General features: G+C 52.2%; 2 protein-coding genes across 14 annotated transcripts in view; both read left to right on the top strand.

Moving 5' to 3' along the window:
• The first annotated feature begins 7,142 nt into the window (after nucleotides 1–7,142).
• LOC699924 (left-right determination factor 1) lies at nucleotides 7,143–10,016 on the top strand. Its single transcript, XM_015115204.3, has 4 exons — nucleotides 7,143–7,518; nucleotides 8,263–8,509; nucleotides 8,658–8,897; nucleotides 9,209–10,016. Exons 1-4 carry the CDS (start codon nucleotides 7,269–7,271, stop codon nucleotides 9,570–9,572), a joined length of 1,101 nt encoding a protein of 366 aa, XP_014970690.2. The 5' UTR covers nucleotides 7,143–7,268; the 3' UTR covers nucleotides 9,573–10,016.
• A 2,503-nt stretch (nucleotides 10,017–12,519) lies between these two features.
• Nucleotides 12,520–19,572, top strand: part of TMEM63A (transmembrane protein 63A) — a 37,285-nt gene continuing 30,232 nt past the window's right edge. For 8 of the 13 annotated variants that reach the window (XR_013395325.1, XR_013395328.1, XR_013395320.1 and 5 more), the window contains exons 1-2: nucleotides 12,520–13,370; nucleotides 18,089–18,288. Coding sequence is in view for 6 of the 13 variants with exons in the window: in XM_077938689.1 (XP_077794815.1) it covers nucleotides 18,100–18,288 (189 nt within the window). In the remaining 7 variants the exon portion in view is untranslated. Of the gene's footprint in view, nucleotides 13,371–13,662; nucleotides 13,929–16,312; nucleotides 16,503–18,088; nucleotides 18,289–19,572 lie in introns of all 13 variants that reach the window. The other 5 variants (XR_013395332.1, XM_015115235.3, XM_015115215.3 and 2 more) reach the window with 3 other exon arrangements.

Here is a 19,572-nt window from a genome sequence, read left to right as displayed (position 1 = left end):
GAGTACTACAGGTATGTTCTACCACACCTGGCTGATTTTTTTTTTTTTTTTTTTTTTTTGAGACGGAGTCTGGCTCTGTGGCCCAGGCTGGAGTGCAGTGGCCGGATCTCAGCTCACTGCAAGCTCCGCCTCCCGGGTTTACGCCATTCTCCTGCCTCAGCCTCCCGAGTAGCTGGGACTACAGGCGCCCGCCACCTCGCCCAGCTAGTTTTTTGTATTTTTTTAGTAGAGACGGGGTTTCACCGGGTTAGCCGGGATGGTCTCGATCTCCTGACCTCGTGATCCGCCTGTCTCGGCCTCCCAAAGTGCTGGGATTACAGGCTTGAGCCACCGCGCCCGGCCGGCTGATTTTTTTTATAGTAGACATGAGGTCTTGCTATGTTGCTGAGGCTGGTCTTGAACTCCTGGCCTCAAACCATCCTTACACCTCAGCATCCCAAAGTGTTGGGATTATAGGCATGAACCGTGGTGCCTGGCCACTGGGTCTTAAGTTTACGTGGTATCTTGAACTGTAGTAAATATTGCCGAGTTCTCTATGTGGTGTAGCACTTTACGCTCTCACCAGTGATATTTGAGAGTTCTCACTGCTCCAGATATTCATCAAATTGGTTTTACTCAACATCCATTATTATTATTATTATTATTATTATTATTTAGAAACAGGGTCTCACTCTGTCACCCAGGCTGGAGTGCCGTGGCACAATCATAGCTAACTGCAGCCTTAAACTCCTGAGTTCAAGTGATCCTCCTGTCTTAGCCTCCTGAGTAGCCAGGTGCATACCACCACACCTGACTAATTAAAAAAATTTTTTGTAGAGATGGGGGTCTTGCTATGTTGCCCAGGCTGGTCTTGAACTCTTGGCTTCAAGCAATCCTTCTGCCTTGGACCCTCAAAGTGCTGGAATTTAAGGCGTGAGCCACCATGCCTGGCCTGTTCTCAATTTTTTTTTTTTTTTGTCACCCAGGCCGGAATGCAGTGGTGTGATCTTGGCTCACTGCAACCTCTGCCTCCTGGGTTCAAGCGATTCTCCTGCCCCAGCCTCCCAAATAGCTGGGAGTACAGGAGCATGCCACTATGCCCAGCTAATTTTTGTATTTTTAGTAGAGACGGGGTTTCACTATGTTGGTCAGGCTGGTCTCGAATTCTTGACCTCGTGATCTGCCTGCCTCAGCCTCCCAAAGTGCTGGGATTACAGGCGTGAGCCACCGCACCCAGCCCGTTCTCGATTTTTAAAAACTTCTATTATGGAGTCTTCCTTACCATGATAAAATGTATTTAGCTCAACCATAAAGCTCATACTCAATGGGTAAATAGTAAAGGAGTCCTATTAAAACCAGGAATAAAACAATGCTATCCACTATCATCACTTTTATTGAATATTGTTCTAGAAAAGCTACTAACTAATGGAGTTAGACATAGAAAAAAAAAAAAAAACCCAGAGGAATAAACTTTGAAAAAGAGGAATTAAATTATTAGTAGCAAATATTAAGATTTTGTATCTAGAAAATGCAAGAAATCAACTAAGAACTATTACAAACAATAAGTTCCAGTAAAGTCTTCTGTGTACCAATTTTGAACTCAGTTTACTGGAATGTCTTATTGTTTGTAAGAAATTTGAAGAAGATTTCTATGTACCAATTGGTACCATAGCTTCAAATCTTCAGGCTGGGCACAGTGACTCATGCCTGTAATCCCAGCACTTTGGGAGGCCTAGGCTGGTGGATCACTTGAGGTCAGGAGTTCAAGACCATGAAACCCTGTCTCTACTAAGAATAAAAAACAGCCAGGTGTGGTGGTGTGTGCCTGTAATCCCAGCTACTCAGAGGCTGAGGCAGGAGAATCACTTGAACCTAGGAGGTGGAGGTGGCAGTGAGCAGAGATCGTGCCACTACACTCCAGCCTGGGTGACAGAGTGACTCTGTCTCAAAAAAAAAAAAAAAAAGAAAAAGAAATCAAGTCTTTAATGACACAAACAACACTTAAGCAGTGTGATGGTATAAAAAAAAAATCCCATCTTCAATACAAATTAAAAGCAAACTACCCAGGAGATGATTTAACAAATTATATATAAGATGTTTTAACAAGTTATATACAAGACATAAGACAAACAATGAGGAAAGGCAAACTGTGTTCTTAGATGAGAAAATGCCAATGCTTCCTAATCTGTGAATTTAAAATAATTCAATAAAAACATTAGAGTATGACTAAAGAACAGCATAAACAAAGTATAAAACACAAATTATACATGGGAGAAATATTTGCAATGCATACAACAGAGAAAAGGCTAATGTCCCTGATACATAAAGAGTGTCTACAAATCAGTAAGAAAAAACAACTCAATAGAAAATTGACACAAGATATGAACAAACAGTTCTCAAAAGCAGAAATATAAGCTGAGCATGATGGCACACACGTATGTTCCCAGTTTCTCCAGAGGTTGAGACAGGAGAATTACTTGTGCCCAGGAGTTCGAGGCCAGTCTGGGCAACACAGCAAGACTTCCTCTCTATGAAGTATAAAAAATTTTGTCTGGGCACGGTGGTTCATGTCTGTAATCCCAGCACTTTGCGGGGCTGAGATGGGCAGATCACCTGAGGTTAGGAGTTCGAGACCAGCCTGGCCAACATGGTGAAACCCCATTTCTACTAAAAATACAAAAATTAGCCAGGCGTGGTGGTGGGTGCCTGTAATCCCAGCTACTTGGGAGGCTAAGACAGCAGAATCTCTTGAACCCCAGAGGAGGAGAATCTCTTAAACCCAGGAGGTGGAGGTTGCAGTGAGCTGAGATCCTGCCACTGTACTTCAGCCTAGGCAACACAGTGAGACTCTATCTCAAAATAACAACAACAACAACAACAACAACAACAACAATAATAATAATAATAATTCAGCTGGGTGTGGTGGTACACATCTGTGGTTCCAGTTACTCAGGAGACTGAGGCGGGAGGATCCCTTGAGCCCAGAAGGTTGAGGCTGCAGTGAGCTGAGATGGCACCACTGCACTCCAGGCTGGACAACAAAGTGAGACCCTGTCTCAAAAAATAAATAAATAAAGATAAAATAGAAATGTGCAGATGAGGAACAAAAAGAGACTGACATTCTTCCATATTCCCTTTCCTATCTTTTGAAAGTTGTGCTATTTGTATTAATTACAAACAAAAACAAAACAATTCAGTTTCAACACCAGAGGACAAAAAAGAAAAAGGAAACAAAAAAAAAAAAAAGAGAAAAAGGAAAAAAAGAAACAATGCTAACACACAATTTAAAAAATTTAAACATTTAAAAAATTAAGAGAGACTCCTACTATTTACTGAGCACCTAGTGTGTACCAGGAGGCTGTGCTAGGCACTCTGTAGACATCTCGATTAACACAAACACTGCAAGAAAAATACATTACTCCCATTTTATAGGTGGAAACGTATTGAAGAATGTGGAAAACCTGCCAGTGGCTGGGTGTGGTAGCTCACACTTGTAATCCTAGCACTTTGGGAAGCCAAGGCAGGAGAATGGCTTGAGGCCAAGAGTTCAAGACCAACCTGGCCAACATAGCGAGACCCCCGTCTCAGAAAAAAAATTTAAAAATATGGCCAGGCGCGGTGGCTCATGCTTGCAATCCCAGAACTTTGGGAGGCCGAGGGGGGCAGATCACTTGAGGCCAGGAGTTTGGGACCAGACTGGCCAACACGGTGAAACCCCAGTCTCTACTAAAAATACAAAAAAATTAGTCAGGCATGGTGGCAGGCGCCTGTAATCCCAGCTACTCAGGAGGCTGAGGCAGGAGAATCGCTTGAACCCAGGTGGCGGAGGTTGCAGTGAGCCAGGATCACACCATTGCACTCCAGCCTGGGCAACAAGAGTGAAACTCCCTCTCAAAAAAAAAAAATAAATAAAAAAGAATAATTTAAAAAATTAATTTGAAAAAGTAAAAGAAAACCTGCCAGAGGCCACAGAGCTAGTAAATGTGAGTGACATAGCAAGGTTTGAACTCGCTCTTGCCAAGAAGGGTGTCATGCTGGACCCCCAAGCAGGCAAGCTGGGAGGGTACCACCTTGGAGAGACCAAAGAAAAGACCCAGAGACAGCAGGCGAGACACGAGCTTTATTCAAGGGACTTACGCACAGGGGGAAGTCCAGGAGAGGCAGTTGGACAGGAGCAACCGCTGCTATTTGTGAAAAGCATGCAAGTTATGTAGAAATCTTTACATTGCAACTTTTGTTTGTTTGGTTGGTTGGGTTTTTTTGAGACAGAGTCTCACTCTGTTACCCAGGCTGGAGTGCAGTGGTGCAATCTCAGCTCACTGCAACTTCTGCCTCCCAGGTTCAAGCACATCTCCTGTCTCAGCCTCCCGAGTAGCTGGGACTACAGGTGTCCTCCACCAAGCCCAGGTAATTTTTGTACTTTTAGTAGAGTCAAGGTTTTGCTATGTTGGCCAGGCTGGGCTCGAATTCTTGACCTCAAGTAATCTGCCCACCTTGGCCTCCCAAAGTGCTGGGATTATAGGCGTGAGCCACCACGCCCAGCCCAAAACCTTCACATTGCAACTTCCATCTAGCAACCTCTACTTAGCAGCCTCCACCTACCTCAAAACAATGGACCTGTGTTCCTTGTACAGACTGTGTTCCAAGTAACGGGCCAGGGGCCTGATGTTCTTCATAGTTAAACGGAATTAAACATCCAGGTTGGCCGTTCCCAGGGTCCATAGCTTGGAACACTGAACAAACATCACCAAGAGACAGAAGGTCCTTGCCAGGCCATGCTTGAGTTGTTGGTGTCTGGCAAGATGTGCCCACCATACAAAGGCACTGGATGAACTAAAACGGGTCCCTATTCCTGGTTGGTTTCCCACCCTCCTCAGCCCAGACGGAGCCCCAGGGAAGGCCCCCCATGAGGCCAGAGTCTGAGCTACTCTGGGAGAACAGGAAGGCCCACACAGGGAGTGCCTGGAACCACCAAGGAGCCACATGGGCCCTCAGGCCTGGGGTCAGGGAGGTTGATGGTGTGGGTTGGGGCAGCCCAGGACACCTGGACTGGCCTTGGGGCATTTCCTGAGCACTCTCAGAAGTATCTGCCCCTTCCCAGGAAAGGGGCAAAAGCCACCCTGGAGACCCCAGATGCTGGGCTCTGACTTAGAAGCCACTCCACTCCTGGACTGTTAGCTTTGCTGACCTCAGAGCCCAGGCCTGAGTCCAGCTCTTCCCCATCCATGGAGGCCCCAGGATGACCTCTGACCCCTACGTTTTCCCACGGCCCTTACTTGGCAACCTGGCCTCTGGTTGGGGTCACATCCTGGACCACCAGGGGCAGGAGCGTGGTCAAGGGCACAGGGCCCCACTCCTCATCTACCTTCCTACCTGGGCCCCCTCCCCCTCTCCCCAGCATGGCCAGCCCACTGCCCTCCAGTGCCCTTAGTTCTGGGCCCAGGGCCAGGTCCAAATGTGCTCTGAGTCAGGGTAGGGATCACTCATTCCCTTGCCCCGCTCTCCTCCCATAGAAGATCTGGTTCTGGGGCCAGTTTACCATCTCAAGCCCAATCTGGGCAGACCCAGGTGGGGATGGTTGGGGAAGCCAGGCTCCTTCTTCTGCATGACAAAGGGTGGGGCTGCCCTCCCTCCTGGCAACACTTCAGACCATTGTAAACAGTCTCCCAATCCACATTCGCTTTCTTTTTCTGACCTCTGGCTAGCGTTGCCAGATGTGACAAAGAAGGGTGAGGTGGCTCAAACCTATAATCCGAGCACTTTGGGAGGCCGAGACGGGCGGATCACGAGGTCATCAGATTGAGACCATCCTGGCTAACATGGTGAAATCCCGGCTCTACTTAAAAAAAAAAAAAAAAACTAGCCGGGCGAGGTGGCGGGCACCTGTAGTCCCAGCTACTCGGGAGGCTGAGGCAGGAGAATGGCGTAAATCCGGGAGGCGGAGCTTGCAGTGAGCGGAGATCCGGCCACTGCACTCCAGCCTGGGCGACAGAGCGAGACTGTGTCTCAAAAAAAAAAAAAAAGAAAAAAGAAAAAATAAATTAAAATATAGGACTCTGGTGAAATTTGAATGTCAGGTAGACAATGAATAATTTTTTAGTATAATTATGTCCCAAATAGTGTCTTGTATTTTATCTGGTAGCCCTACCCCTGGCTGATCACCCAATTGTTTTATTTCCCCAGCAAAACTCTTTAACCAGATCACAAATCCACATTCAGGATAGAGGTCCTCTGTCTTGGGGGATTGTCCCCCTGCCCCAGCCTAGACCTGATCACCTGGATTGAGACCACCTGACTCCCTTTAGGGCATAGGTCAAAACTAGGCTGTAAATAATTTGAGTGTGCCAAGAACTTTGTGAATTGCAAGACCTGACTTTAGATGGACATTGATCATTAACTTTGTGAGCTTCAGGAAGTTGACACATCTCTGAGCCTCAGTTTTTTTTCAGCTCAAAAATTGGGAGAGGTTGCCATGAGCTGAGACTTGGCCATTGCACTCCAGCCTGGGCAACAAGAATGAAACTCTGCCTCAAAAGGAAAAAAAAAACTGGGGGAGAAGGTAGCCTGGATATTCCTTTCAACTCTAAACTTTAATTCTGTGAACAGCAGGGATGAGGGAGAGGATGAGCTCCTTCCTTATTGGACAAAACCCCATTGGTACTAAATGCTCCCAGGCTCCCTTGCCTAGGAAGGTCTCCCCAGAACAGTGGGAAGTCTGGTTTCACAACTGGGGACCACCAGCTCAGGATCTCATGAGGCCCCAGGACCCTCTGAGCAGGGGCCCAGATGCTCATCCCTGCAGGCCGTATTGGCCCTTACATTGCCCAAGTCATTCTCGTTCCTGTTGATTGGTTGGTTGCAGCAAGGAACAAGCCTCTAGGTCCACTTACCAGCAACTGGGGGAACTGAGCCTCTTGCAGAGAATGAGAGCCCCATGTCTACTCTAGGAAATGAGCTTTTTAATTTAACTGGTCAGGCCTCAACCCACATTAGGGGTTCACGACCATTGTACAGACAGCCGTAGCCAGCTGTTCACAGCCCAGACAGACTTGTCCTATCTAGACAGCCCCTCCTCCCAGCTCTGGGACCTGTCTGGCTGTGAGCTCCCAGGAGGTCCCAGGGGTGTGACCTCCCTCCCTCCTTCCCTCTCCACTCCTTACCTCCTCCCTCCACCCCAGGCTATAAAGCTGCCCAGGCTTGGCTCTCAGCACATCCAGCTGCCTAAGACCCTCCTTCAGCCATCTCGTGGGACATTCCCATTCTGCCCACCGCTCCTTCCAGGCAGTGCCATGCGACCCTTGTGGCTCTGCTGGGCACTCTGGGTGCTGCCCCTGGCCGGCCCCGGGTCGGCCCTGACTGGGGAGCAGCTCCTGGGCAGCCTGCTGCAGCAGCTGCAGCTCAGCGAGGCGCCGGTACTGGACAGGGCCGACATGGAGGAGCTGGTCATCCCCGCCCACGTGAGGGCCCAATACGTGACCCTGCTGCAGCGCAGCCACGGGGACCGCTCCCGCGGCAAGAGGTTCAGCCAGAGCTTCCAAGGTGAGGCCCTCCCTCCCTGCTGCCCCTGGTCCCATGGGGCAGGTCAGATGTGTCCACTCCGGTGGCGTCAAAGGCTCCTGGCCTTGCAGAGGTCTGTGGGAGGCTGGGTGAGGGCCACAGTCTAAAGGGCAGTGAGGTGGGGCCGGGCCTGTGAGGATGGCGGGGCCTCAGCATGCAGTGGTGGAGGCAGTCAGGACTCCCGGGGTCTGTTTTCATACTGCCACTCTGGTCTGAGCTCTACTTGGAGCATATTGCTTTAAAATCATCTCACAACCATTCGCTTATGTGGAACTGGGGTATAACTATGTCTTGCCCGTCTTCCAGCATTGTGAACATCAAAATGAGTCATTGTAAATAGAAGCGCGTTTGGGTAACTGGAAAATACTGCACTTAAGTAGACTACCTGGGTTATACCTGGCTGTCAGGGGTGCAGCCTCTCACCTCCCTAACTCCTCAGTGCGCAGAGCTAGACCCAAGGCCAGGCACCTGGGTGAGGATTCTGCTCCCAGCATCTCAGTTGAGGCAAACTTGCTAGCCCAGGGTCCCACAGGCGCCCCTGCATGCTGGATTGAGATGATTACTAAACAAAGCCCAAATCCAAGGGATATTTTTAAACTGGGTTTGCCCCAGAGATAGAACAGGGGCCGGTGTCTCCTTGGCCTGGCTGCCAGCTCAGTGGCCCTGCCATCCTCGGAGTTTCCCCGGAGTCCAGGGAGGCCCTGCTGACCCTGCTCTTGTCCCCAGAGGTGGCCGGCAGGTTCCTGGCGTCGGAGGCCAGCACCCACCTGCTGGTGTTCGGCATGGAGCAGCGGCTGCCGCCCAACAGCGAGCTGGTGCAGGCCATACTGCGGCTCTTCCAGGAGCCGGTCCCCAAGGCCACGCTGCACAGGCACGGGCGGCTGTCCCCGCGCAGCGCCCGGGCCCGGGTGACCGTCGAGTGGCTTCGCGTCCGCGACGACGGCTCCAACCGCACTTCTCTCATCGACTCCAGGTGGGGGTCGCTTGCGGGCGCGCAGGGCAGGGGGAGGGGGCTGCTGGGCCTGGCTTGGGGGCGGGGACGCGGGGGGCGGGGCGGGGCCCTTGGGGCCCGTCCCAGTCCCCGCCCTCACGCGGCGCTGGGTCTCCGTGTCGTGTCTCAGGCTGGTGTCCGTCCACGAGAGCGGCTGGAAGGTCTTCGACGTGACCGAGGCCGTGAACTTCTGGCAGCAGCTGAGCCGGCCCCGGCAGCCGCTGCTGCTACAGGTGTCGGTGCAGAGGGAGCATCCGGGCCCACTGGCGTCCGGCGCCCACGAGCTGGTCCGCTTTGCCTCGCAGGGGGCGCCGGCCGGGCTTGGGGAGCCCCAGCTGGAGCTGCACACCCTGGACCTCGGAGACTACGGGTAGGTGCTGAGGGTTAAACTGGTGAGCCGAATAAAGAGACAGAGAGGCAATTAAATTTGTTTTGAAATGGACAACTTTTCAGAGTGCTCTGGGAATGAATGAGACAACGTATACAATTCTTCCTCTGACTCTCAGGAGGTCCTCAGTAAATATCAGTTATTAATTTTCAAGTTATTTGTAGCTGTCTATCCTATATCACAAAAATCCAGCTTTTTGAAGTTGAGAGATGGATCATAAATCTCCATCCCAGATGCCCTCTGACCTCAGCCTTCCCAGCTGACTGCTGACCCTGCTCTCTTTGCCCACACAGAGCTCAGGGCGACTGTGACCCTGAAGCACCAGTGACCGAGGGCACCCGTTGCTGCCGCCAGGAGATGTACATTGACCTGCAGGGGATGAAGTGGGCCGATAACTGGGTGCTGGAGCCCCCGGGCTTCCTGGCTTATGAGTGTGTGGGCACTTGCCAGCAGCCCCCAGAGGCCCTGGCCTTCAAGTGGCCGTTTCTGGGGCCACGACAGTGCATCGCCTCGGAGACTGCCTCGCTGCCCATGATCGTCAGCATCAAGGAGGGAGGCAGGACCAGGCCCCAGGTGGTCAGCCTGCCCAACATGAGGGTGCAGAAGTGCAGCTGTGCCTCAGATGGGGCACTCGTGCCAAGGGGACTCCAGCCGTAGGCGCCTGGTGTAGCCACCAAGGGACTTGACTTGTGTGTGTTTCTGAAGTGTTCTAGGGTACCAGGAGAGCTGGTGATGACTGAATTGCTGATGGACAAATGCTCTGTGCTCTCTAGTGAGCCCTGAATTTGCTTCCCTTGACAAGTTACCTCACCTAGTTTGTGCTTCTCAGGAATGAGAGTCCTTGGCCACTGGGGAGCCCTTGCTCAGTTTTCTCTATTCTTATTATTCGCTGCACTATATTCTAAGCACTTACATGTGGAGATACTGTAACCTGAGGGCAGAAACCCCAATGTGTCATTGTTTACTTGTCCTGTCACTGGATCTGGGCTAAACTCCTCCACCACTATGGACCTAAGACCTGGGGTTAAGTGTGGGTTGTGCAACCCCAACTCAGATAATAAAGACTTTGTAAAACATGAATAAAACACATTTTATTCTGTATTTTTGTAATTTTCTATTTTATTTTAATTAATTATTTTTGAGACGGAGTCTTGCTCTGTCACCCAGGCTGGAGTGCAGTGGCCAAATCTCAACTCACTGCAGCCTCCGCCTTCCAGGTTCAAGCGATTCTCATTCCTCAGCATCTTGAATAACTGGGATTACAGGCATGTGCCAAGGCTAATTTTTTGTATTTTTAGTAGAGATGGGGTTTTGCCATGTTGCCCACACTTGTCTGGAACTCCTGACCTCAAGTCATTCGGTAGCCTCAGCCTCCCAAAGTGCTGGGATTACAGGCATGAGCTACTGCGCTCGGCTGTAATTTTCCATTTTAATCAAAGCTCTGCAAATTGAGGAAGGAGCAGAAAGTTCTACAGAGATTAGGTCAACCTAATTGTAAACTAAGGAAAGAGCTTGAGTTGGCCAAGACTTGGTAAAGATCTTGGTTAAGTAATACAGGAAACTAGGATTAAAATGCTTTCAGGGCCAGCACCATGGCTCACTCCTGTAATCGAAGCACTTTGGAGGCTGAGGTGGGCGGATCACTTGAGGCCAGGAGTTCAAGACCAGCCTGGCCAACATGGCCAGACTGCGTTTCTATTAAAAATACAAAAATTAGCTGGGCATGGTGGTGTGCGCTTGTAATTCCAGCTGCTCGGGAAGTTGAGGCATGAGAATCACTTAAACCCAGGAGGCGGAAGTTGCAGTGAGCTGAGATCACACCACTGTACTCCAGCCTGGGCAACAGAGCAAGATTCTGTCTCAAAAATAAAATAAAATAAAATAAAAGTAAAATGCATTCTGATTCTAGTATCTGTGGTGCCTGTCCTCTCAGAATTGATACAGAAATCTTTCTGTTCTTGACACTTTGACTTTCCTGGGCATAGTGATTGGGCTTTATTTCAATCCTACTTGCATCATAATAAAACCTGTGATCAAAATAATCATCTATATTTAGAGAAGAAAATAAAGCTCCAGAGGATCTGGAATTTATAGCTATAAGAGCTGTGCAACTGGGCGTGGTGGCTCACGTTTGTAATCCTGAGGATCACCTGAGGTTGAGAGTTTGAGACCAGCCTGACCAACATGGAGAAACCCCGTCTCTACTAAAAGTACAAAATTAGCCGGGTGTGGTGGCACATGCCTGTAATCCCAGCTACTCAGGAGGCTGAGGCAGGAGAATCACTTGAAGCCAGGAAGTAGAGGTTGCAGTGAGCCGAGATCACACCACTGCACTACAGCCTGAGCGACAGAGCGAGACTCTGTCTCAATAAGTTAATTAATTAATTAATTAAAAATTAAAAAATAAAACAGAGATTTTACAAACACTTCACACAACTGACATAACAAAGGTTGTGGCTATCTCAACTCACATTCCGATCCATCAAGGCCTTCTCTTGATTTTGAAATAACCTTAACCTACTCAAGAACAAATTTAGAAATCCTTTCTTTCTCTGAAATCTTTGTCAGTGGCTCCAGCATTCTAATTACCAAGACCGGAACCTTGCACTTGCCTGGACCCTGCCCCAATGAATGGTGCCCCCACAGACCAGACATGTGGGGGCACCATTCATTGAGGCAGGGAAGGGAGGAGGACAGGCAGGTGCGGGAGTGGGGAGTGGAAAGAAGATTGGACAGGGACAGTCTCAGGAGCCAACGAGGAGTCCAGGGGCCACACCCAGGACTCTGCAGATGGTCAGATGTGGAGGTAAGAGAGCGGGGAGGGGGGATGGCCAGGCCCAGCTTTGGAGGGACAAGGGCAGAGATGATACTGGGTGGGGGTGGGCACAGAGGAAAAACCCTGGGAAATAACTAGTGGATAGAGGTTTGGGGAGAGAAGGGGAAGCCAGATGGGACAGAAAAGAACTGAGACAGGCAGGAAGAGACCCTCCCCACCCGACCCCTGGACAGCCACAGACTGGCGCTAGAATCAGGGACAAGGAGGTAATGAGGGATTTTTTTTTTGGAGACGGAGTTTCACTCTTGTTGCCCAGGCTGGAGTTCAACGGCGCGATCTCGGGTCACTGTACCTCCGCCTCCCAGGTTCAAGCGATTCTCCTGCCTCAGCCTCCCTAGTAGCTGGGATTACAGGCATGTGCCACCACGCCTGGCTAATTTTGTATTTTTAGTAGAGACGCGGTTTCTCCACGCTGGTCAGGCTGGTCTCAAACTCCCGACCTCAGGTGATCGGCCCGCCTCGGCCTCCCAAAGTGCTGGTATTACAGTCATGAGCCACGGCGCCTGGCCATAAGAAGGATATTTTTATACCGTTACAGAAAAAGATGAAAGCTCAGAAATGGAAGAGGTCGGAGAACCAGCAAAGCCGTGCATGTGGGGTGAGGACTGCTCAGAACTCAGAGAGGTTTGGTGCTAGAAAGGACCTGAGAGGAAGCTTTGGTCCAACCACTCGTTTCACAGATAGGGAAACAGGGGCCTGCGGATGGGGTGGTTTGCTCCTTGATTCCCAGGGCGTGCGGTCCTCCCCGAACCCAGCCTCGCTTCCTGCGCAGCGCCCAGCAGTCCCAGGCGCGGCGGGCCGGCCCTGCTCTTGCGAGCTTGCGGTCCAGTTGTAGAGGCCACCGGCTTCCTGGAAACATCTGGCTCCGGACCGGGAGGCATGCCGCGCTCTCGGAGCTGGGCTGGAGTAGGTGCCCTTGGCGGCCCTGGCTCTGGCAGTAATGGACTTGGCCCTAGGGAGCGTTGGAAATGCTGCGACCCGCCCCCACATTTTTGCCCGAACGAAGACCCTCCGGGCTTTCACGGTCCGGCCTTCTACAGCGGCGGGGGAGCCGCGGCCTCTCGCAGGGCGCTCCGCGCGGTCCCCGACTGCCCGGAGCCGAGGTGCAGGCTGAATCCTGTTGAGCTCCCCATGCTACCACCCCGCCACCTCCACCCTCCCGGGGCGGGTCTAAGAGCTCTTCGGGGAAATTCAAAGCACCACAGGGACCAACGTTTGCAGATGTTCTCCCTGCGCTGCGACCACCCTGTGCTTGGCCCAGGTCTCCCGGAGGCGTCCAGGCGTGCAGGGGGACGGAACAGGGTGCGCCCCAACGGATCCCTTCTCGGCCTCTGGACTTGAGATGGCCGGTCCGGGGCTTGCAGATCTCCGGGAGGACCTGCGGGGCTAAACGACGATCAGGAGGCCAGGCCAGGGCAGAGGACCGCCGAGGGCCACCGCGGAAGGCGCAGTCGGCTGCGTCCAGGCTGGCGCCGGCGCGGGCGAAGGCTCCAAACTGGGCAAGCTGTGGACGCAGCTCTGCGCATGTGCAGGAGGCGCCGGAGTTTCACTTTGTAACTTTTAAGTGGTCGGAACACGCCCCGCCTGGCTAGGTCCCGCCAGACACGCCGCCGCCGCAGGTACAGGGGACAGGGGACGTGAAGGGGGGGAATGCACCCTCCGTCTTTCTCAGGACGTGCGGGGCCGGGTCCACGTCGGGGTGCTCCGCAAGTGTCCGGTTCCGGAACGGCTCCCAGCCTCCGCAGACACCAAAGCCCCCGACCCCAAGCAGGGGTTGACGACGCCGGATTGGGTGGGAGGAGAGGGTCAGGGCAGGGGTCGCCGCGCCCCCATTCCAGCCCTGCGTTCCTCGGGACTTCCTGGCGGCTTTTCAGGACTTCCCTCTCCGACGCTCCGGCTTTTCGCTTTCAGGGCTGGTACCTCCTTCCCCATCCCTCTCTTTGGGATTTGTCGGCGGAATCCGACCTCTCACCTAACTAGGAGCGCAGCTCTGGGCTCCTCCGACCCTAGACGAGGCCGGGCTGGGAAAGGGCCAGGCGTCCGAGTCTCCTGACGCCAGGAAGGCAGAGGCCACCCTCGAGCTGTCCCTGGGTGACCACTTCCTGCAGCCTTGGCGGAGTCCTGAGGACGGAGGCTGGGGACTCGAGAACTTGGGGAGAAGGGCGGGGGCAGGACAGGTGAGGCGAGCTCTGCTAAGAAACCAAATCCGCAAAGGTTCCAGCACCTGATAAGAATAGCTGCCTGAGGCCCTGGAGGGGCCTTGGTCATTCAGCCCCAGGCAGGTGGTGTCCTCTTCAAGGGCAGGGGTGGACAGCGTGGTGGACCCCCTGACCCCTCCCCGCTCCCCCCCCCCCCCCGACACCTGTCAGGTCATCCTCATGTCTGCTGTGCCTTCAGGGGGATATGAACGGAAGCCGAGGCTCCTTTTCCCTTCACACACCCCCTTCCTTTGTTTAGTATGGGGGCAAAGGTCTCTCCTAGCTGTTCATTGGGCTCTAACAGAGAAGACATCAGGTGGGGTCCTGCCCTTGTGTTTCCCATTAGCTGGAGGGGTGACTTAAAATAAAGGCAAACAGCTTCTAATTGCTTGCTAGGGCCGGTCCTGGGCTAAGTGCTTTACAGGTGTTGTTTGGGATCTGTGCCTCCCAACAGCCCCGTGAGAGAAAGTGATCACTCGCATTTCCGGGCCATGGAAGCCAAGGCACGGAGTGGTTAGGCTGCTTGTCTGAACTGCGTGGTGCTGAGACCCTAACTCCAGAGTCTGCTCACATAATCCCTGAGCCACACTGCCTCTCGTTTCAGCCAGGGGCTGTGTCATTTCGTTTGTGCTCCAGGGTAGAGGTAAACAGTTGTCCGGGTTACTGGGTCCTGTTTGGTGTTGCCATAAGGAGACGTTTGTACTTTACTCTGCAACCTTATTCTGCATCTGAAAGACCAGAGTTAGCTCCTGAGGCAGAAGGCTGGAGCAGCTTGTAGTTTTGCTGTGGTCATCACAGGATTGAAAGATTTGGTGATGATAAAATTATCCTGAATTTGTACGGGCCTTCTTGCAAGAACCAACAATATCCATATACTTCCTGCAACATTGTGCTGGCATTTCTAGAGCTTGTCAAGTTGGTCACCAGGCCAGTCTTTGCTGCCAGTGGAGACTGGGCAGTGGGTTAGCATAGGTGGTTTACTTTGGCAAGTTCAGACAGCTGTTGGATTTAGCCATCTCCCACTGGCCACAATCAGATGCTTGCATGCACATGGGTTGAACTTTGGGTTGGGAGCGTGAAGTCACCTGCTGCCCACTCTGGCTCTTGGGCCTCAGCAGTAATTCTTGGCTTTCCTACCCTCAGCATATTGAGTGGGAATAAGGGGATGAATGGAGAATTTCTGGAAGGCACAGATAAGTGCTAGGCATTCACATACATCTAGGATGACTGAATATTCCCTGGGGTTCTCAGCCAGGCGGTGCCACTGCAACCACAGTGCCTAGCTGCTGGTTTGGCCTCCTCCATATAGCTGCCAGCTGGGTGCTCCCCTCCCCCTGCCTTCTCCTCAGTCTGGCAGCGCTGCTTCATGGTGTCTGTGTTCTCAGCTGCCCGTGCACAACGTGCCTGTTTGTGAAGATGCAGAGGAGCTGTCCTGTTGAGAGCCAGAGGGATGGAGCTGTTTCAGTGGGATCTGGACTTTACCTGTCTAATGGGCAGGCACAGGCTGGGACTGAGCTGAAGGGTCTGAGAGAGACTGTGGATCCCCAGAGCTGTGCCCTAACCTGGGTGCTCATCGGAGAGGGCAGACATGACTGGCCACCTGAACTTACCTCCATCTCAGGCTCATAGTATTTGCTAGCCACCTCCCTGAGTTCTTATCAGACTTTGTCAAACCACCCTGGGAAGCCTATTTGGCAAGAGACAAGTGACTTAGAGGCATAACTGGGGCTGGAGGGGGAAGAGAAGCCACAGGTATTTCCCTTCGTGGAGGCCTCTCTCCTTCTCTGCAGTCCTGGCGAGGGTTTGCCACTCCCAGCACCACCACAGCACCCTCCCCTTTCCAGGGACAATGCTCCCTCTGTGAGCATTTTATGGGATGTTTTTTCTTTCCACTTCACTTCTCAAGCCTTCCTTGTTCATGCTGCTGTGTTCCTTTTTCCTAATTCTAGCTCTTGGGGAACCTTGGGGAGCTTTCCCAGTAGCACTAGCCCTTGGGGCCCAGGTGAAGTCCTTTGCTTGGGGTCCTACCATGAGCCCACAGCTTCCAGGGCTTCTGTGGGAGAGGGCTGCTCCCCTAGCCCCAGCAGGTCCTTGAGTTATTGGTGAAGAGGAGAGAGGCTGGGTCCGCAGGTGGTGCTGGCTGAGGAAGGAGGAGTAGAGTCGCACAGAGGAGCACTGACGGATGGAGAACCAGTTCTGGGAGTTTGGGGAGAGATCCAGGCAGGAGGGAGCCCACTGGGCAGAACGTAAAGCTCCGTATGGGCAGCATGCATACACGGGTGTGTGCTGGAGGGTTTCCATCCAGACCCCTATGCTGGAAAAGGGTGGCTCCCATGTGATGCTGGGTGTCTGTGATCCTTCAGGAAAGTCTACAGGCTGGTACCCCAGGACTTGCTGGTCAGGAAAGCCCTGCAGGAAATGAGTGTTAGTTCTGAGGCCTGGCCCTTCACAGCTTGGGAGGTACCGGGGCTGCTTTTGCCTTTGCCAGAGACAGCTCCAACTGAGGACCTCCCCAACGGGTCCATCCACAGTCCTTCCTTCCCCTAGCGTCTGGTAAGTGTGGGGACAGGAAGAAGGAGGGGTAGGTGGTGGCCTCAAAGTGTTGGGCTGGGGTGTTCCATTGGGTGGTACCATTGGGTGGGGTTTAAAGGGAAGCCAAGAACATCTGTGTTCCAGAGGTCACTCTTGTGACTGTGTTCAGAGCCAGCAGCCCCATGACTCTGGCATCACAACCCCCACTACCTCCAGCCATTGCCAAGTCTCTTAGAAGGTTGAGAAAGTGACTTGGCTCTCTGGGGGATGCTCCCATGCTCTTGGACTTTCCACTTATTCACCCTTCCTGTACTTCCTGTCGTGTGTGTGTGTGTGTGTAGGTGTCCATGTGTGATTGTCCCCAGCACTGCAGGCCTAGGGGTTACCCAACATACCCCACCAGCACTACTGGTATCCAAACATCTGTTTGGATTCCCTATATCTTTTCTTCTTGTTCTCAAGATCTTTGTCCCTATAACAGCTAGAAGCACCAGACTTAGCAGAAATCCCCTGGGAATTCTAGATTTACCAGATTTGGGCAGATGGGATCTTAAGCAAGTCCAGGTTGAACATGTGTTCTGGCCCTTCAGCCACAGTGTGAGAACTTGGACACTAACTCCCGGGCCTCAGGTGTCAGGGGACAGACACTGGAGATTTCTATTAGCTTCACCAGGGGCACCAGGAGCCTCAGGAAGGAAAGGTCAACAACCCAGCCTGGAGCAGTGTTTGCTTTGGAAATGCTGGGCCTTGCAGTTAGACTGATGGTACCCAGGAGGGGTATGTATGTGTGAAAGAGCGGAGCTGGAGGACCCAGAGGTACCTGAGAAGGCCTTGGAACTCCTGACTCCCTCCCCCTCCCTACCCTAGACCACCCCCTTTGCTTTCTCCTCTGTGGCAAAGTAAAAAGAGAACTGGCATCTGAGAGTCAAGACACTGGGTTTGGGATTCAGTTCTGCCCTGACCAGCTCCTTAACCTTAACCTTGGGGCAAGTTATTAAACCTCTGAGGCTTGGTTTCCAAGTATAACAGATGGACCCATCTCTGAGGTCCCAGCTCTGACATTCTGTGAGCAGTGGGAGTGAGGTGTTGTCTGTGGTTCATGGATGGACCATCATGAATACTTGGATGTTCCCTTCTTCCCTGTTTATCTCTGTGTTTTCCTCTTCTTGCCTTTGTGTGCCTTTCTCCCTCTCCCCTGCCTGTACTGCAGATCTGCCAGTGGCTTCTGCAGGAGTGACTTTCCCAACATGAGTCCTGGAGGCTAGAGGAGCTTTAGGACTTCTTAAGCCAGCAGCTGCACCAACTCTGTCCCTCCCTTACTCCATGTCACCCCCTCTGGGGATCTGTCCACTGTGTCCTGGATGAGCCATCCACTCTGACCATCTGATCCCCCGAGATTGTCCCATAATGGAGCCATTCTCTGTGGACACCGCCAGGCACTCAGAGGTCCAATGTCTGGCTCTCCTGGACTCCTTGCTGCTGGCTCCCTGTGCCCGACCAGTCCCTGGGGAAATGCCCACCTTTGGTTCTGCCAGCACTGGTGGGAACCTGCAAGAAATTTGAGCACTGAACATCTGTCTGCCTCGTTCTGTTGTCCTGTGCTCCAGGGAAGACAGGCATGATGGCGGACTCCCCATTCCTGGAGCTGTGGCAGTCCAAGGCCGTGTCCATCAGGGAGCAGCTGGGCCTCGGGGACCAGCCCAATGACTCCTATTGCTACAACTCGGCCAAAAACAGCACCGTGCTCCAGGGAGTCACCTTTGGTGGCATCCCCACTGTCCTGCTCATAGACGTCAGCTGCTTCCTGGTGAGAGCCCTCACGAGTCGTGTCCTACTGCCTCAGTTATTTGTTTAAATCCCCCGCCCAGGGCCTTCTGGGAAACTTAGATGAGAAGTCAGATGTAGCTGGGTTTAAATCCCTACTCTGCTGCTTACGAGCTCTGTGACTTGGGCATGTTACATAGCTTCTGTGCACCTCGTCTTTCTGCTCCGGAAATGGAGATCATAATTCCTGCCTCAGAGGATTTTGGAGATTGGATAAGGCCAAAATACTCACATAGCTACGCCTGTGATTATTACCATGATTGCAGAGCTCTCTGCCTGTCATGTCTTTAAGGCCCTTGGGAAGGGTCATCTCAAGGGGTTGAGAAATGTGAATGGAGAGTACGGACTAGAATAGAGCAGCTGCAATTCCCAAGTGTCACCTCCTGTTCCCCTCTGGCATCCCTGGGGTTTTTAAAGAATCAGAAGCTGGGCTGGGTATGGTGGCTAATGCCTGTAATCCCAGCACTTTGGGAGGCTAAGGCGAGTAGGTCGCCTGAGGTCAGGAGTTCGAGACCAACCTGGCTAACATGGTGAAACCCTGTCTCTACTAAAAATACAAAAAATTACCTGAGTGTGGTGGCGCATGCCTGTAATCCCAGCTACTCTGGAGGCTGAGGCAGGAGAATTTCTTGAACCTGGGAGGCGGAGTTGCAATGAGCCAAGATCGTGCCACTGCACTCCAGCCTGGGCAACAACAGTGAGACACTGTCTCAAAAAAAAAAAAAAAAATCAAAAGCTGATTCTCAGAGCGTGCCTTCAGCAGGTGGCCTTTCTTTAACGTAGATCTCCTTGTTTACAAGGATGCCTCCAATTTGAAACATGTCATTGTTCTTCCTTATGCCGACTCAACATTAGCTGGCTGAGATTTATTGGGGTTAAAGTGCCTCTTCTTTTCACAAATGCCATGGGCTGGCCAGTGCCTCTTGATGCTGTCTCCTAACATGTAGCAGAGACCATCTGAATGAAGGGGGCAGATGGCTCTGATGGAGTAAACACCCTTGGACTGCTTGGAGCTGGAGACTAGGCTTGGGTGGGGAATGTGGGGAGGGTGGCTTAGGGTAGCAGGAAGGAGTGGACAGTGGTGTTGGGGTGGATTTCAGAGTTGGTGGGATTAGAGGAGGGTGGCCCTGGGTCTTCAGGGTGGGGAGAGTTTGGCCAAGGTGAGGAGTAAAGAGAGGGGGGTCTGGGCAGGGACCCTAGGTGGGCTGGGTGGGTATTGTTACAACAGTGTTGGTTGAGAAGAGAGTCACCCTCTACTGGAGTGTGC

This window comes from Macaca mulatta, chromosome 1 (assembly GCF_049350105.2).
Source record: "Macaca mulatta isolate MMU2019108-1 chromosome 1, T2T-MMU8v2.0, whole genome shotgun sequence".
In the NCBI taxonomy this organism is placed as follows: Eukaryota; Metazoa; Chordata; class Mammalia; order Primates; family Cercopithecidae; genus Macaca; species Macaca mulatta.
This window is presented reverse-complemented; position numbering and strand designations above follow the sequence as displayed.

What these genes read in the sequence shown, in the direction of transcription:
- LOC699924 (XM_015115204.3), top strand. Translation starts at nt 7,269, where the DNA reads ATGCGACCCTTGTGGCTCTGCTGGGCACTCTGGGTGCTGCCCCTGGCC. An exon ending in ACTTCTCTCATCGACTCCAG is followed by an intron (nt 8,510 to 8,657) that starts GTGGGGGTCGCT and finishes GTCGTGTCTCAG; the next exon opens with GCTGGTGTCCGTCCACGAGA. An exon ending in CTGGACCTCGGAGACTACGG is followed by an intron (nt 8,898 to 9,208) that starts GTAGGTGCTGAG and finishes TTGCCCACACAG; the next exon opens with AGCTCAGGGCGACTGTGACC.